Source organism: Grampus griseus, assembly GCF_964374135.1.
Source record: "Grampus griseus genome assembly, chromosome: 6".
In the NCBI taxonomy this organism is placed as follows: domain Eukaryota; kingdom Metazoa; phylum Chordata; class Mammalia; order Artiodactyla; family Delphinidae; genus Grampus; species Grampus griseus.
In genome coordinates, this window is record NC_139000.1 from 85,680,822 (window position 1) to 85,694,622 (window position 13,801).

At 36.9% G+C, this 13,801-nt stretch overlaps 1 protein-coding gene across 1 annotated transcript in view; it reads right to left on the reverse strand.

Annotated features, from left to right (window-relative positions):
* FANCC (FA complementation group C) overlaps window positions 1–13,801 on the reverse strand; it is a gene marked incomplete at its 3' end in the record, with an annotated part of 173,649 nt that overhangs the window by 56,580 nt on the left and 103,268 nt on the right. The window contains exon 6 of the mRNA XM_082656763.1: window positions 1,534–1,698. Within this exon, the coding sequence (XP_082512889.1) occupies window positions 1,534–1,698 (165 nt within the window). The remainder of the gene's footprint in view (window positions 1–1,533; window positions 1,699–13,801) is intronic.

Here is a 13,801-nt window from a genome sequence, read left to right on the forward strand (position 1 = left end):
TATGGCTGGACAAGTTGTGTTGCTTGTATTAACACAAGTTGGTATTAGCACCAACTAAGGACAGGAGTTTTTTTAGGTGAACTTGGCAGTACACACGTGGTACAGAAATACTTGAAGTGCTGAATAACTATTTTGAATCCCATGGTTCTCCTAGAACAACTGTGTTGACATATGCATTCATAGTGCAAAAGCAATAGTGAGTAAAACTGCTATGCCTAACACAAATCAAAGAAGGGACAGTAGTCACTGTATTCTTTACTACCACATACTCACAGTAAAAACACTGCCAGTTTCACATAAAAATGCATTTCATGAAAAATATTAATATAAAATATTGATTTCATTAAATTTTACCCTTGAGGATACTTTCAATTAAAAACATTCTGTGTGGTGAAAAGGTATGCATAAAGCATTTCTGCTACATACCAAAACACGATGATTGTCTAGAGGAGAAGCACTTGGGCAACTTGCTGAGCTATAAGATCAACTAGCCACTTTTTTCCTTCTTGGAAATTTACTTGAAAAAAATCACTGGCAGACAAACAATCGTTATTCAGACTTGAGTATTTGGCACATACTTTCTCAAAAATTAGAGAAGTGACCCTAGCACACTAAGGAAAACAACTGACAGTATTTATAACCAATGATAAATTTGAGTTTTTAAGCTCAGAAATTAGAATCTTGGAAAATTTGCTTTCACCAATGTAAGCTTTACAGTTTCCCAACACTTATAAGACATTTCTGATGAGACTGGTGGTGAATGAATGTAAATTTTGATAGTATAAAGTGAAATATGTCAATGTTTGGAAGATCTGCCTAACTTAATGAACCAATATTTTCCAAATGAACCATGTATGAAGCTATAAAATAAGATCCATTAAAAATGCAAGACAGACCAATTGGTTTTAATGTAACAGCATGAACAGCTCATTGATATAATTTCAGATTCCACATTGCAACTAACCTTTAAAAAACCACCATTTTCAATTTTTGGTGAGGTATCCATGTCGCATATCCACAATTACCTGAGATGGCTATTAAAATATGTCTTTAACAAGTACATAACTGTGTGAAGCTGGATTTTCTTCATATACCTCAACCAAAAAAACATATTGCATCAGACTGAATACAGAAATATCTGTGAGAACCTAGCTCTCTTCTTTTAAGTCAAACAATAAAGAGGTTTGCAAAAATGTGAAAACAATGCCACTCTTGTTAGACAATTTTTTTCTTGGAAAAGGTCACTGTTTTTCATTAAAAATATGCTATTTGTATTAACATGTAATCAATTTATTGTTATTTTAAAATGAAGTGATAAATATTTTTTAAACTTTTGTTTTAATTTCAAATATGGTAAATATTGATAGACAGAACCCACATTTTTTAGAAAGCTCATTGAGATTCTCAATAATTTTTAGGAATGTAAAGTGGTACTGAGACCAAAACATTTGAAAATTGCATTTCCAACATACTAAAGTATTCTAAGAAAAGGAAAAACAAAATTGAATGATAAGGTAGATGGTCATCACTTACAGCAAAAAAGCCTCATTCACAGCATCACAGAACTCAGGCCAGAGCACTTCCTGAGGTTCATGTCCATGGTAGGTGAGCAGAGCCTCTACCAATGGTTCAAAATCTGGCAGAGTAACAAGTGGGACACAAACTCGTGACAGGGACCTTACTCGTTCAGGAGCCATTCTATGGAATAAATAAAATGAGAAATAAGTACCCAAATCTTACAGCCACATGTACTGATAGTTAAAGGCATATAAAATCTTCATGTTAAAAAGGTTCATGACAGGTCATTTGCTTTGCCCCTCATATAAAAAGGGGTACCCTAACACCATCTATGAACTCTATTCTCTTACATAGTTCTCTAGGAAGAAACCCTTTAGCTGCAGTTCCCATTTTGATCTCTCTCATTGTCAGGACTGTGGCTTAACCCTCTACAGGCACCTCCCGCTTACCATGCCCAAAATAGAACTTGAATTCCTTCCCCAAATGTTCTCTTCCCCCAGTGCTCCCTATCTCATTTGCTCAAGCCCAAACCCTTGAAGTCCATCCTTGATTCCTCCTTTTTCTCTCCTGCCCCTTATCTGATCCAGTGGTTAATACCATTAGTTCATTTCATTACTTCTCTACACATCCATCACTACCGCCTAATTCACCATCATCTCCAGCCTGGGTTACTGTAGGGCCCTCCTAATTTTCTCCCTGCTTCTGCCCTCACCTGTCTTGTCTCTCTCTGGAACAGGTCCAGACCCCTTAAAAATTCAGATCACTTCACTTGTCTGCTCAATGGCTTTCCACCTCACACAAAGAACAAGCCAAGTCTTATATTAGTTGCCAAGGCCTTCCATGGTGGGGCTCCCTCTGTTTCTCTGGCTTTATCTTTCCACTCTTACTTTGCCCATTCTGCTCTGGCCTTTCCAGCCTCTGACTACTCCAGATAAGTTCCTGTTGTTCATTCTGCCTGGAACACATGGTTAGCTCCTTCATCTTGTACAGGTCTCAGCTCAAATCTTGCTTTATGTAGGGGAGTTCCCTGACCATCCCATATAAATGCACTGGCTAATATGGTAGCAATCAACCACATATGGCAACTTAAACTTAAACTAACTGGAATGAAATGAAACTTAAATTCCATTCCTCAGTTGCACTAGCACAGATCAAGAGGTCCAACAGCTACATGAGGCTAGTGGTTTACTGTATCAGACAGTGCAAATTCACAAGGCTTGTCCATTACTGCAGAAAGCTCCACTGACAGCACAGCTAAACATATAAGTGTCCTCTTATCTCACTGTGTTCTTCTCTCTTACCCTGTTTTACTTTTCTTCACAGTACTTTTCATCACCTGACCTATAATGTATTTGCTTGTTTATTGTTCATGGTCTGTTTCTTCCTGCTAGGACATCCACTCTGTAAGGGCAGGCACTTTTCCTATTTTGCTCACTCCTCTATTCCTAGTATGTAGGGACAACTCCTACTTATAGCTCCAGAAACAGATATTAAATGAATAAATGAACAACTAGAAACCAGGAAGATGAAAGTTTGGGATGTATGCTATTAGATCATTCTCTAGGTATCTTCATATAAAACCATAAATCTACAAATTTAGTCTTTTTTTGTGAAACACAAATGAAACCACAATATAGAACATATAGCTGTCACTCATTTTTTTTTACTTGTTGCCTATTTTTAAAATATATGTGTTTTGTATTTTAACAATATCTCCATTTATGGGCATTTAGGTTGTTTCTAATTTTTCACTATGAAATACTGCTGCAGCAGTATCCTTGCACATGCCTGTTTGTGCCCCCATGTGAACATCTGCATATTGAACTGCTTTCCAAAAGACTACAAATTTACTTTTCTACCCCTGACAGTGATATTATTCTGGATATTTTTACTTCTTCCTAACCTGGGCAAAAATTATCCCATTGTTTTCATCTGCATTTCCCTGATTTTTTTTTTTTTTTTTTTGCGGTACACGGGCCTCTCACTGTCGTGGCCTCTCCCATTGCGGAGCACAGGCTCCGCGGCCATGGCTCACGGGCCCAGCCGCTCCGTGGCATGCGGGATCTTCCCGGACCGGGGCCCGAACCCGTGTCCCCTGCATCGGCAGGCGGACGCTCAACCACTGCGCCACCAGGGAAGACCCCCTGATATTTTCTGAGATTGAATATTTGTGTGTTCCCCACTTGTATTTCTGCTTCAGTGAATTTGTTTTTGAATTTTTGTATATTTGTCCTATTTATTCATCTAATAAATATTTTTGAACCCTTACTATATTCAAACCTGTTTGCAGTGGTAGTGCTACAGAAGCAAAGACAAGACAAAGCTTAGTAATGAAAAGCATAAAATGCCAGATGATATCAAGTGCCATAATGAAAGTAAAATACACTGAGGGGTAAGAGAGGGCAAGAATTTACTGAGGGGAGCATTTGAGCAGAGATCTAAAGGAAGTGTATGAACAAACCATATATGTACGTGGGAGAAGGATGTCACAGGCAGATGCAAAGCAAACACGAAGCCCTGGAGTATCTAAGTACAACAGAGTCCAAGGTGGCAAGTCCACAGTGAATGTGGCGGTGGGGGTGGGGGGGAAGACAGGTTTTGAAGAGACCAGTGTAAGAACCTGGGATGTTAGTCTTTTTTTTTTAACTTATTTTTTAGTTTTATCAAACTTACAGATACAACTACCTTAAATAGTCAAATAGCTCTTCAAAGCTTATGAAAAAACAGCAGCTTTTGAACAAGCACTCCCACTCCCATTTTCTGATCTCAGAGGCAACCATTTTCAAGTCTAACTCATGCTTTAGATATTTAATATGTTTTTTCCTGTGGGTTTAGTGACTATTATTTGGCTTGCTTGTTTGCTTTTTTCTTGGCACTGATGATTATTTTAATGCTAAACTCCCACCCAAGTATGTAATCTCCTTGCAATACGTTCAAACATATCTGATATTCTGCCATTTTCATCTTCTTAAAAGAAATTTCTCTTAGAACCTTCTGACCTATTCCAATCTGAACAGTTTGCTTTTTACTCCCTTTGTACAGTTATCTTGGGACCTCTACCATAGGGATATCTTTCACTTCTCTCCTGGATCCCATATCTTCTTCTTTCTTGGTTTATTCTTCTTACGTGAGAAAAGGTACAAGAGAGGTAAAGTATTTGAGACCTTGCATGTTTGAAAATATCAGTACTTTACTCTCATACTTGATTGATACTTTGGCAGATTATAGAATTCTGGTAATTTTCCTACAGAATTGTGAAAGTATGGTTCTACTATCTTTTAAATTTCAGTGTTGTTCTTGAGAAGTCCCATGCTGCTATGAATCCTGACCCTTTATATAAGTCCTGTTTTTACTCCCTGGAGGCTTTTGGATATCCTCTTAGAAATTTCACACTGATGTGTCTTGGTATGCATTTATTTCTATTCATTGTTCTGGACATTCAATGGACCTTAAATCCGGAAAGATCTTTTGAATTTCTTTGATGATTTCCTACCTATTCTTTTGTCTGTTCTTTCTGGGGACTCTGATTTTTTGGATATTGAACTTCCTAGACAGTTCTCTCTTATCTTTTCTTTCTTATTTTTCATCTCTTGATCTTTTTGCTCTAGATTTTGAAAGAATTGTTCAACTTTACTTTCCAATCTTTTATTATGTTTTTAATTACCACTCTCTCATTATTAATTTCCAAGAACTATTTTCTTCATTCTCTGGATGTTTCTTTTTTTAAAATAAAAACAGCATTGTGTTCTTTTTTTAAATTTTATTTTTGTCTTAGGACTCCTTTATTGATTTAGTTTTATTGAAGTATAGCTGCTGTACAATATTATATAAGCTACAGGTGTACAATATAGTGACTCACAATTTTTAAAGGTTATACTCCATTTATAGTTATTATAAAATATTGGCCATATTCTCCAGGTTGTACAATATATCCTTGTAGCTTATTTTATACCTAATAGCTTGTATCTCTTACTCCCCTACTCCTATATATTGCCCCTCTCCCCTTCCATCTCCCCACTGGTAACCACTAGTTTTCTATATCTGTGAGTCTAGCATTCTGCTCTTGTTTAGTGGATATATTACCTTTTATTTTAGTAGGGACTTTTTTTTTTTTGGCTGAGTTGGGTCTTAGTGGCGACATGCAGGATCTTTTTGTTGTGGCGCATGGGCTTTTCTGTAGTTGTGGTATGCGTTTTTTTTTTTTCTCTCTCTCTTTAGTTGTGGCGCAGCAGGCTCCAGAGCATGTGGGCTCTGTAGTTTGGGGCACGTGGCTCTCTAGTTGAGGCGGGCAGGGGCTCAGTAGTTGTGGCACACGGGCTTAGTTGCCCCATGGCATGCGGGATCTTAGTTCCCCGAGCAGGGATTGAAACCACATCCCCTGCATTGGAAGGTGGATTCTTTACCACTGGACCACCAGGGAAGTCCCTTAATGGGGACAATGACATGAATTTATTTTAGATGATCTTTTCTTTAAATAATCTTTTTTTTCTTTATTTTCACTGGTTTCTACTTTCAAGACTATATGCTTAATATAGTTCCTTAAATATGTAGTGACCATTGCCCATCATCTTTTTTTTAAACACCTTAAATATATATATATATATATAAAAATTTATTTTATTTTATTTAACACCTTCAATAACCTTTATTGAAATCAACATTCAAATAGTATCTCAAGGGTGAAATTCTGTTTCAGCAAAACCAATTTAACAATTTCAAATATATATAAAAACATTTAAAAAGTAATCTTGTTAAAGGTGATCATTTCTCCTTCCCCCATTTTATCTTCTATACATTACTGCACCAAATAAACAGGGAAGACTCTGTTCAATCATCTGCACCAAAAAAAAAAAAAGAAGAAAAAGAAAAGAAGGGAAAACTGCAGTTTGACCAGTGCCAAATATCAGAAATCACATCAAATCAAAGTGTAATTATAGGCTTAATGTGTTATAACTAAGGCTTTCGATAGTACAGGCCACAAACCCAATGTGAATTCCCACCATTTTAAGGGCTCCCGTAGCTTGACTTTGCTGGACTAAAATGCACAGGGGCCGTTACCTATGATAAATGAAGTGATGCAATACTTTTGGAAAAGTGGAAACGGGTAGTAACTAAGGGTTTACTTCCAGTTATTTCAGCAATAGTCTGGCTTGACCAGCCTGAGAAAGATTACATTTCTGGTTCTTGTTTCTGAGTTGGGCCCAAAGAGGTGAGCTGCTAGTGGAATAGAAGTTATGGCCTGTCATCTTATATTTAACAGTCAGGCACTAAAAACCCAGTAGTGAGTAATATGTGCATGGGTGGGGAAAGCTGACTGTGATCTTCACCATAGGACAGTAGTTTTTAGACTTTTTGAGTTTCAAAAACCCTTAAAAATTACTAAAAGACCAAACAGCTTTTGTTTCTGAGGTTATAACTATTGATACTCATATTTGAAATTAAAACAAAGACACCTAAAAGTATTTATCAATTCACTAAAAGTAACCATAACAAATCCATTAGGTGTTAACATGAATAACATTTTTGTTGAAAAATTACTATATTTTACAAAACAAAAACAGTGAGAAGAGTGGCACTTTTTTTTAAATTCTTGGTAAAACTGGATCTCTTAGTTACTTGATTCTCAATTGAAAGTTCTTTTATTTTTAAAAATTTATTTATTTCATTTATTTGTTTTTGGCTGTGTTGGGTCTTCGTTGCTGCTAGCGTGCTTTCTCTAGTTGTGGTGAGCGGGGGCTACTCTTTGTTGCAGTGTGCGGGCTTCTCATTGTGGTGGTTTCTCTTGTTGCAGAGCACGGGCTCTAGGCACACGGGCTTCAGTAGTTGTGGCTTGAGGGCTCTAGAGTGCAGGCTCAGTAGTTGTGGTGCACGGGCCTAGCTGCTCCACGGCATGTGTGGTCTTCCCAGACGAGGGCTTGGACCCGTGTACCCTGGATTGGCAGGCGGAATGTTAACCACTGCGCCAACAGGGAAGCTCGGCACTCTTTTATATGTTTGCAAATTTCTTTCCTATATGGTTCGAAAGAAGACAGCTGGATTCTTGTATTTACTTCTGCATTTAATTTGTTGCAATACGTTTTTTTTTGGTTGAACTATATGTAAAGTCTAGCCCCACACAGATATGTAGTTTTAAAAGGGAGGAGTATTATAATAGCTTCTTCACACAATTACACATATTCTCTTTTGATATTACACCAAAATTTATCAAGCGCTGCTCACCCTTTTCCTCCAAGCCTATCTAGGAATGCAGGTAGAGCTGCCTGCCATAGGTCTAGGGGGTTGGTGATGGGTGGTCTCTACCATGAGAAGGGCTGAAATTATCCACAATTTACTGGCCAAGCCTTACCCTGAAAGCTGAAAGTCCTCAAACAGACTCGAGTACTAAAACAGTTACATCAAACGGATCCTGTCAATGAAAGTTTTGTCTAGGTGAAGAGATGCACTCCTGGCACTTCCTAATCCACCATCTTCCTTGACACCCCTTTTGATCTCTGTATTAAAAGTTAAAAATAAAAAGAAGAAAACACTTGTCTTAATTTCCATTTCTTTGTCCTGTTGTATTATATCCTAGGAGAACTACTCAGCTCAATCTTTGGAGTCATTGTTAGTTAATATTTAGCTTTATCTCCTATTCATAAACTCAATAAACTGTTTATTGAATTTTCTTTTTTTATCCCCTGTAAGTCTCTTTGGAAAAAACATCAGCTTATTCCTACTTCAAGGATTTGATAGTTTCTCTTACTATTCTTAAGATAATTAATTATTCATTTTTTATTTAAAAAATCCATTTGCTTGTCCTTGGGAATGCATATAATTGGTACATTTGCATTTTCTGTTTGTTGCATTTGGTTCATTTTTCCCTTATGGTGTCAACTTTTCATGAATGTCTGGTGATTTTCGTTTATTTGCTCTTTCTGGCATTTGGGGTTCTATGTTAGTCTCTCCGTGAGTGCTCTGTTCAGTGCAGCCCGCCTCCAGCACTTGGTCAAGGGTCAGGACGCGGTCCTGGCCAGGGCTGCCAGTAAACTGCATTCTGGGCGTTAGAGCATTCCCACACTGCTGGGAGTTGGCAGCCATCTGGTGCTTGTTCTCCTCCAAAGGCTCCTCCCCCATTCTTGTGGGAAACAGGACACCTTTGTTGTCTCTTTTTTGGGGGCAGCGGATGAGTTGGAGGAGTGTATGAGGGACTAGTCAGCTGGCTGCTATTACTGCAGTACTCTAACAAGTATCTTGTTGGCTGCCATGTACCCTACTACTCCTTGAATCCACCCGCGAAGTAACCCTCTTACAAACTTTCTGGGATGTGATATTTGCCTTGAAAAATATCCCACTACCAACCATTTTAAGCCTTTCTCACAGTTTGTGGGTCATCAAAAGCCCCCCTTATTTCACAATATTATATATTTAATTGTTAAAATTTCCCTGTAATTCTAGAGGTTGGAAGCATAAAAAGAATGCTAGGACATTCAGGTGCTTAGTCCATCACCTGACTTAATTTTTTAAATTACATTTTCATCTTAATCTCCTGGCTAGATTATTAGAGTTGCTATTCCTCATAGGTCTTGCACTTAGTCTTCAGGGTCTGTCCAAGTTCTCTATAGCAGAGCTACTCAAAGTATGGTCCTGGGAATCAGCAGTATCAGCATCTTTGGGAGTAAGGCCAAAAAAACTGTTTACATTTTTCCAGGGGAATCTTATACACATTGAAGTTTGAGAAACATTGCTCTACACTTTAATAGCAGTCCCCAGAACTAGATATCAATCTCTAGCAATAATCTGAATACCTTAAGGAAACATGATAGAACTGCATTTCAGGTTTATATTTGTATTAATTAATTCCTACAAATTATTAGTTTAGCTGTATTATTTTCTTGAAAATCAAGAGTAAAATTCTCATAGAGATAATTTTTTTGTCGAGCTACACAATGATATCTTCTTTTGTGTGAACAGTTTGTCTTTTCTCTTTAAATATTCACCCTTTCTAAAACTCACTTCTTGTTCTTTACCACTTTCCTAAATGACTGAAGTCTCTTCAACAGCATTTATCTTCCACAGTGCTCTATCATCTTTCTCTAACTTACCGTCTAGGTGGTTTCAGACCTAAAATTTAATTCATGTGTTTCTGAGTCTATCATCTAAGTTGTTAACAAAAAGACGTATTTATCTTGAGTTGTAAATACCTTAAGTTTTTGGAATATATGCGCTTACTGGGTAGGATAAGAGAAGGGAAAGTTGTATTCGTGTGTGATGTAGGGTGCTTTTGTGTGTGCATATTTTGCACAGAATCTAGCAGAATATTTTGCATAGAGCAAGGGCGCTATAATGTTTGAGAAACTGAAAAATATGCCTGAGAATTACATGCACTCATAATAAATCCAGAACTCTGAAATATAGGAGGACAGAGATAGTGATCTTGCCTCTACAGCCTTGACTCATCAGTCCTCCTCTTTAAAAGACCTATAAGTACAACTTTTCTCTCATTATCTTAAAAAAAAGGAGGAGAGTCAGAGACTATCACTGGTAACTGAGTGGGTGGAAAAGAGGACCTCAGCACCAAGGGCATTCATTTATCAAGCGCTGAAGCTTATGGGCTGCAGATTGTATCTCTCATTAGACTGAAAAAAACCCAAGATAATTTTCCTGAAAAATTCTAAAGTCTCAGGTAAACTGACGTAGCTCTTGGTTCTACCAAAATGCAGGCAGGCCAAATGATAATCTTCTGAAGGGCTGCAAATGGCTCACAGCCTTCAAGGCTCCCTGTTTTGTCAGAAGCTTGCCAGAGAGCTGAGATCCAACTTCAACCAGAGTTACGCAATGTTTTCCAGACTGGATTACACTAAGCATTAGGTCTTGACTGATTGCCAGAGCAGCACTTCCAAATGATTTCTGCACAAGAATTCAACTACAGAAGGCTCAATGGTAACCATATACTGCTGGAGACATCCTTCCTATGTGGTTGTACTGAAGTTTCCAAACCATCTGCAGCAAACCATAGAACTACAAGATAAACTGATGATGCTCAGAAAGTCCACAATGTTGCTCCTTCTAGACAGTTTGTAGCAAAGAGCAAGAGAGATTTTAAACATTCTGTCATTGGATTGTTGATTTTACTTGGTGGCAAGTGAAACTCTATTTAAAGCACTATGACAAGATCGTTTATCAGGCGTCTAAAAATAATGCAAAAAGAACCAAACAGATTTTCCTAATTTCTCCTTTTGTTCCACTGACAATTTATGCATTGATGTTATTACATTAATTTCTATATTTTCTATGAGGCTTTCAAATCTTTTGAAATGAACTTTAAGCATTCAAGTGGCAAAAAGAAAAAAAGTGTAGAAACCCTCTATAAAAAAACAAACCCCAGAAAAAAAGCAGTATAGTATCATTTATAAGCAATTTAAGTTTGAGAGTCTTTTGGTTGTTTTAACATTTGAAGCCATACAAGTAGAAGGAAAGTAATGATAAGACTCAAGTTTCATAAATAATAGGAATATCTGGATCCAAGTGTATCAGAAAGTAGTTTTGCCCACCATGCTGATGTACAGATAACTTCAGATATATAGTAGGATGAACACATTGTTATGATACATATTTTAATTATTATAATAACTTATTACAGCAACAACTGTAATGGCTCCAGCATGTTTGGCAGCTCTTTCAAATATTATCATGATGCCATTCCACTAACTGATTTCACAAGATCAGTTCCTACTCAAGACAAGAGAACACACTTGGTTCAATTTATAATTCACTAGAGAACTGTAGACTTAAGAGTTCTGAGTCTCACACAAGGTTTTACGGACCTGGGTCTTATCTGGAGGTAGAAGAGAACTTCCTGGTTTTAGGTCTTAAAAGTAGGATTTTCAAAGCTCTCTCTCTCTTTATGAGACTCAAAAAGTATGTTGGGTATCAAATTCCTTTTTAAATTCAACCTTCTGGTAAGTATAAATGAACCTAATCCAAGAGATTGAATTTCCCTAAAAACACAACACATTCAGAAAAATACCCACAAGAAGTTCCTCTTGTTGAATTCTAAAATTCTCTCTAAAAAGGAAAAAAAAAAAAAAAAACTCCATAGAAAACATCATTCAATAGAGCAAATTAGGAATATATCGATGTGTCAGTGTCTAGAGGACATTCTATTAGCACAGGCATCTCATATTCTTGGTAAATTCAGTTAAGAATTTTACTAATTAAATCACAGATTTGCCTTGACTAAGAATGCTCTAAACTACTAACCAAATTAATCACCATTTTATCCTTGCTGCTACTGCCAGCTGGGGTGCCAGCATGGACTCCCTTCAGTGGACTTTGCTCTGCGCCAGGAAATTTGTCCATGTTGTTTTTAAAATACAAATATCCTTAATGAAGAAACAGTCATGAATTTGGAAATGAACCTGCCCCACAAAATGGCCCAATCTGGTACAAACGGAGCCTCAGCTATAAAGAGAGGATCTGCTAATATCTTCCAGCAGGCTCTCCTGATTGTGGTCAGCAGAGTTTAGACACTTTTCTGAACTGCTGTCTTCTCTTGTCCAAAACTGAGAACATGAAAAGCACAAATAATTCTGAGAAAAATGTCTGAAGAGACCAGTATAATTAAATAATGGATAGAGTGTAAAAATATGTAAATAAAGGGGAAAAGTTGCAGAGAGGAATACATACTAAGCTATCTAAGGCTGATTAAAGATGATTATTTTTTCATGAACTACACCTGCTATTTTGGAAACAAGACCTGGAGGCAGGAAATCATTTCTTTATTTTGAATATTATCTAATTTTTAGCATTTTACTAGGTAACACTGCATTTTAGTTTTTAAAACTTTAATTATAAAGTACTTATGATGTATACAAAAACACAGAGAATTATTAAACATCAACTGTATACCCACTGCCCAGATCTTACAATGCTAACATTTATATTTGATGTTTTAAGAAATAAAATGTTTCAATTACAGTTGAAACACCTTTCTTCTCATCCCATTTCCTCTTCCAGGAGTTAGCACTCCCCTAAAATGGTGCAGATCATTTCTGAATAGTTTTTAACTCTTTTACTTTATATGTAAGTATTGTTTTGAGTGTTTTGAAATTTTATGTAAGTAATGACATATTACAGATATCTTTTTGCAACTCCACTGCTAGTCTGTTCCATGGGTCTACATGTCTGGCTTTATGCCAGTAGCAAATTATTTTGATGAATGTAGTTTTGAATTATGTTTTGAAATCATGGAGTATGAAGCCTCTGGTTTTGTTTTTCTTTTCAGGATTGTTTTAGTTATTTGGAGTCCTTTGAGATGCTATATGGATTTTAGGATGTTTTTCTATTTCTGCGAAAGAAGAATGCCATTTGGATTTTGACAGAATTGCGTCACACCTATAGACTGACTGGGTTGTATGGATATTTTAACAATATGGAGTCTTCTAATACGTGAACACAGGATGCCTTACCGTTTATTTGTGTCATATTTAATTTCTTTCATTAACGTTTTGTAGTGTGCAAGTCTTTTACTTCCTTCAGTTTATTCCTAAACATTTTTTCTTTTTGACGCTACTGTAAATGGGATTTTTAAATTTTCCTTTTTGGATTGCTCATTGTTAGTGTATAGAAACAAAACTGATTTTTGAGTGTTGATTCTGTGTCCTGTAACTTTGCTGAATTCATTTTTTAGTTCTAACCGTTTTCTTGTGGAGTCCTTAGGGTTTTCTGCATATAAGATCATGTCATCTATGAACATAGGTCATTTTACTTTTTCCTTTTATACTTGAATGGCTTTTATTTCTTTGTCTTGCCTAATTGCTCTGGTCAAGACTTCAGTACTATGTTGAAAACAAGTGGTGAGACAGGGTATCTTTGCTTCCTGGTTTTCAAAAAAAAGGTTTCAATCTTTCACCAGAGAGTCTGATGTTACCTGTGGGTCCTTAACATGTGGTCTTTATTATGGTTGAGGTAGTTCCCTTGTTCCTAGTCTTTTGAATGTTCTTATCACGAAAGGGTATTGAATTTTATCAAATAATTTTTCTATATCAGTGGAAATTACTGTGTCGTTTTGTACATCATTCCATTAATATGGTGTATTACATTGATTAATTTTTGTATGTTGAACCATCCTTGCATGCTAGGAATAAATCCCACTTGGTCATGCTGCATCAGCTTTTTTTTTTTTTTTTGGTACGTGGGCCTCTCACTGTTGTGGCCTCTCCCGTTGCGGAGCACAGGCTCCGGACGCGCAGGCCCAGCAGCCATGGCTCACGGGCCCAGCTGCTCCGCGGCATATGGGATCTTC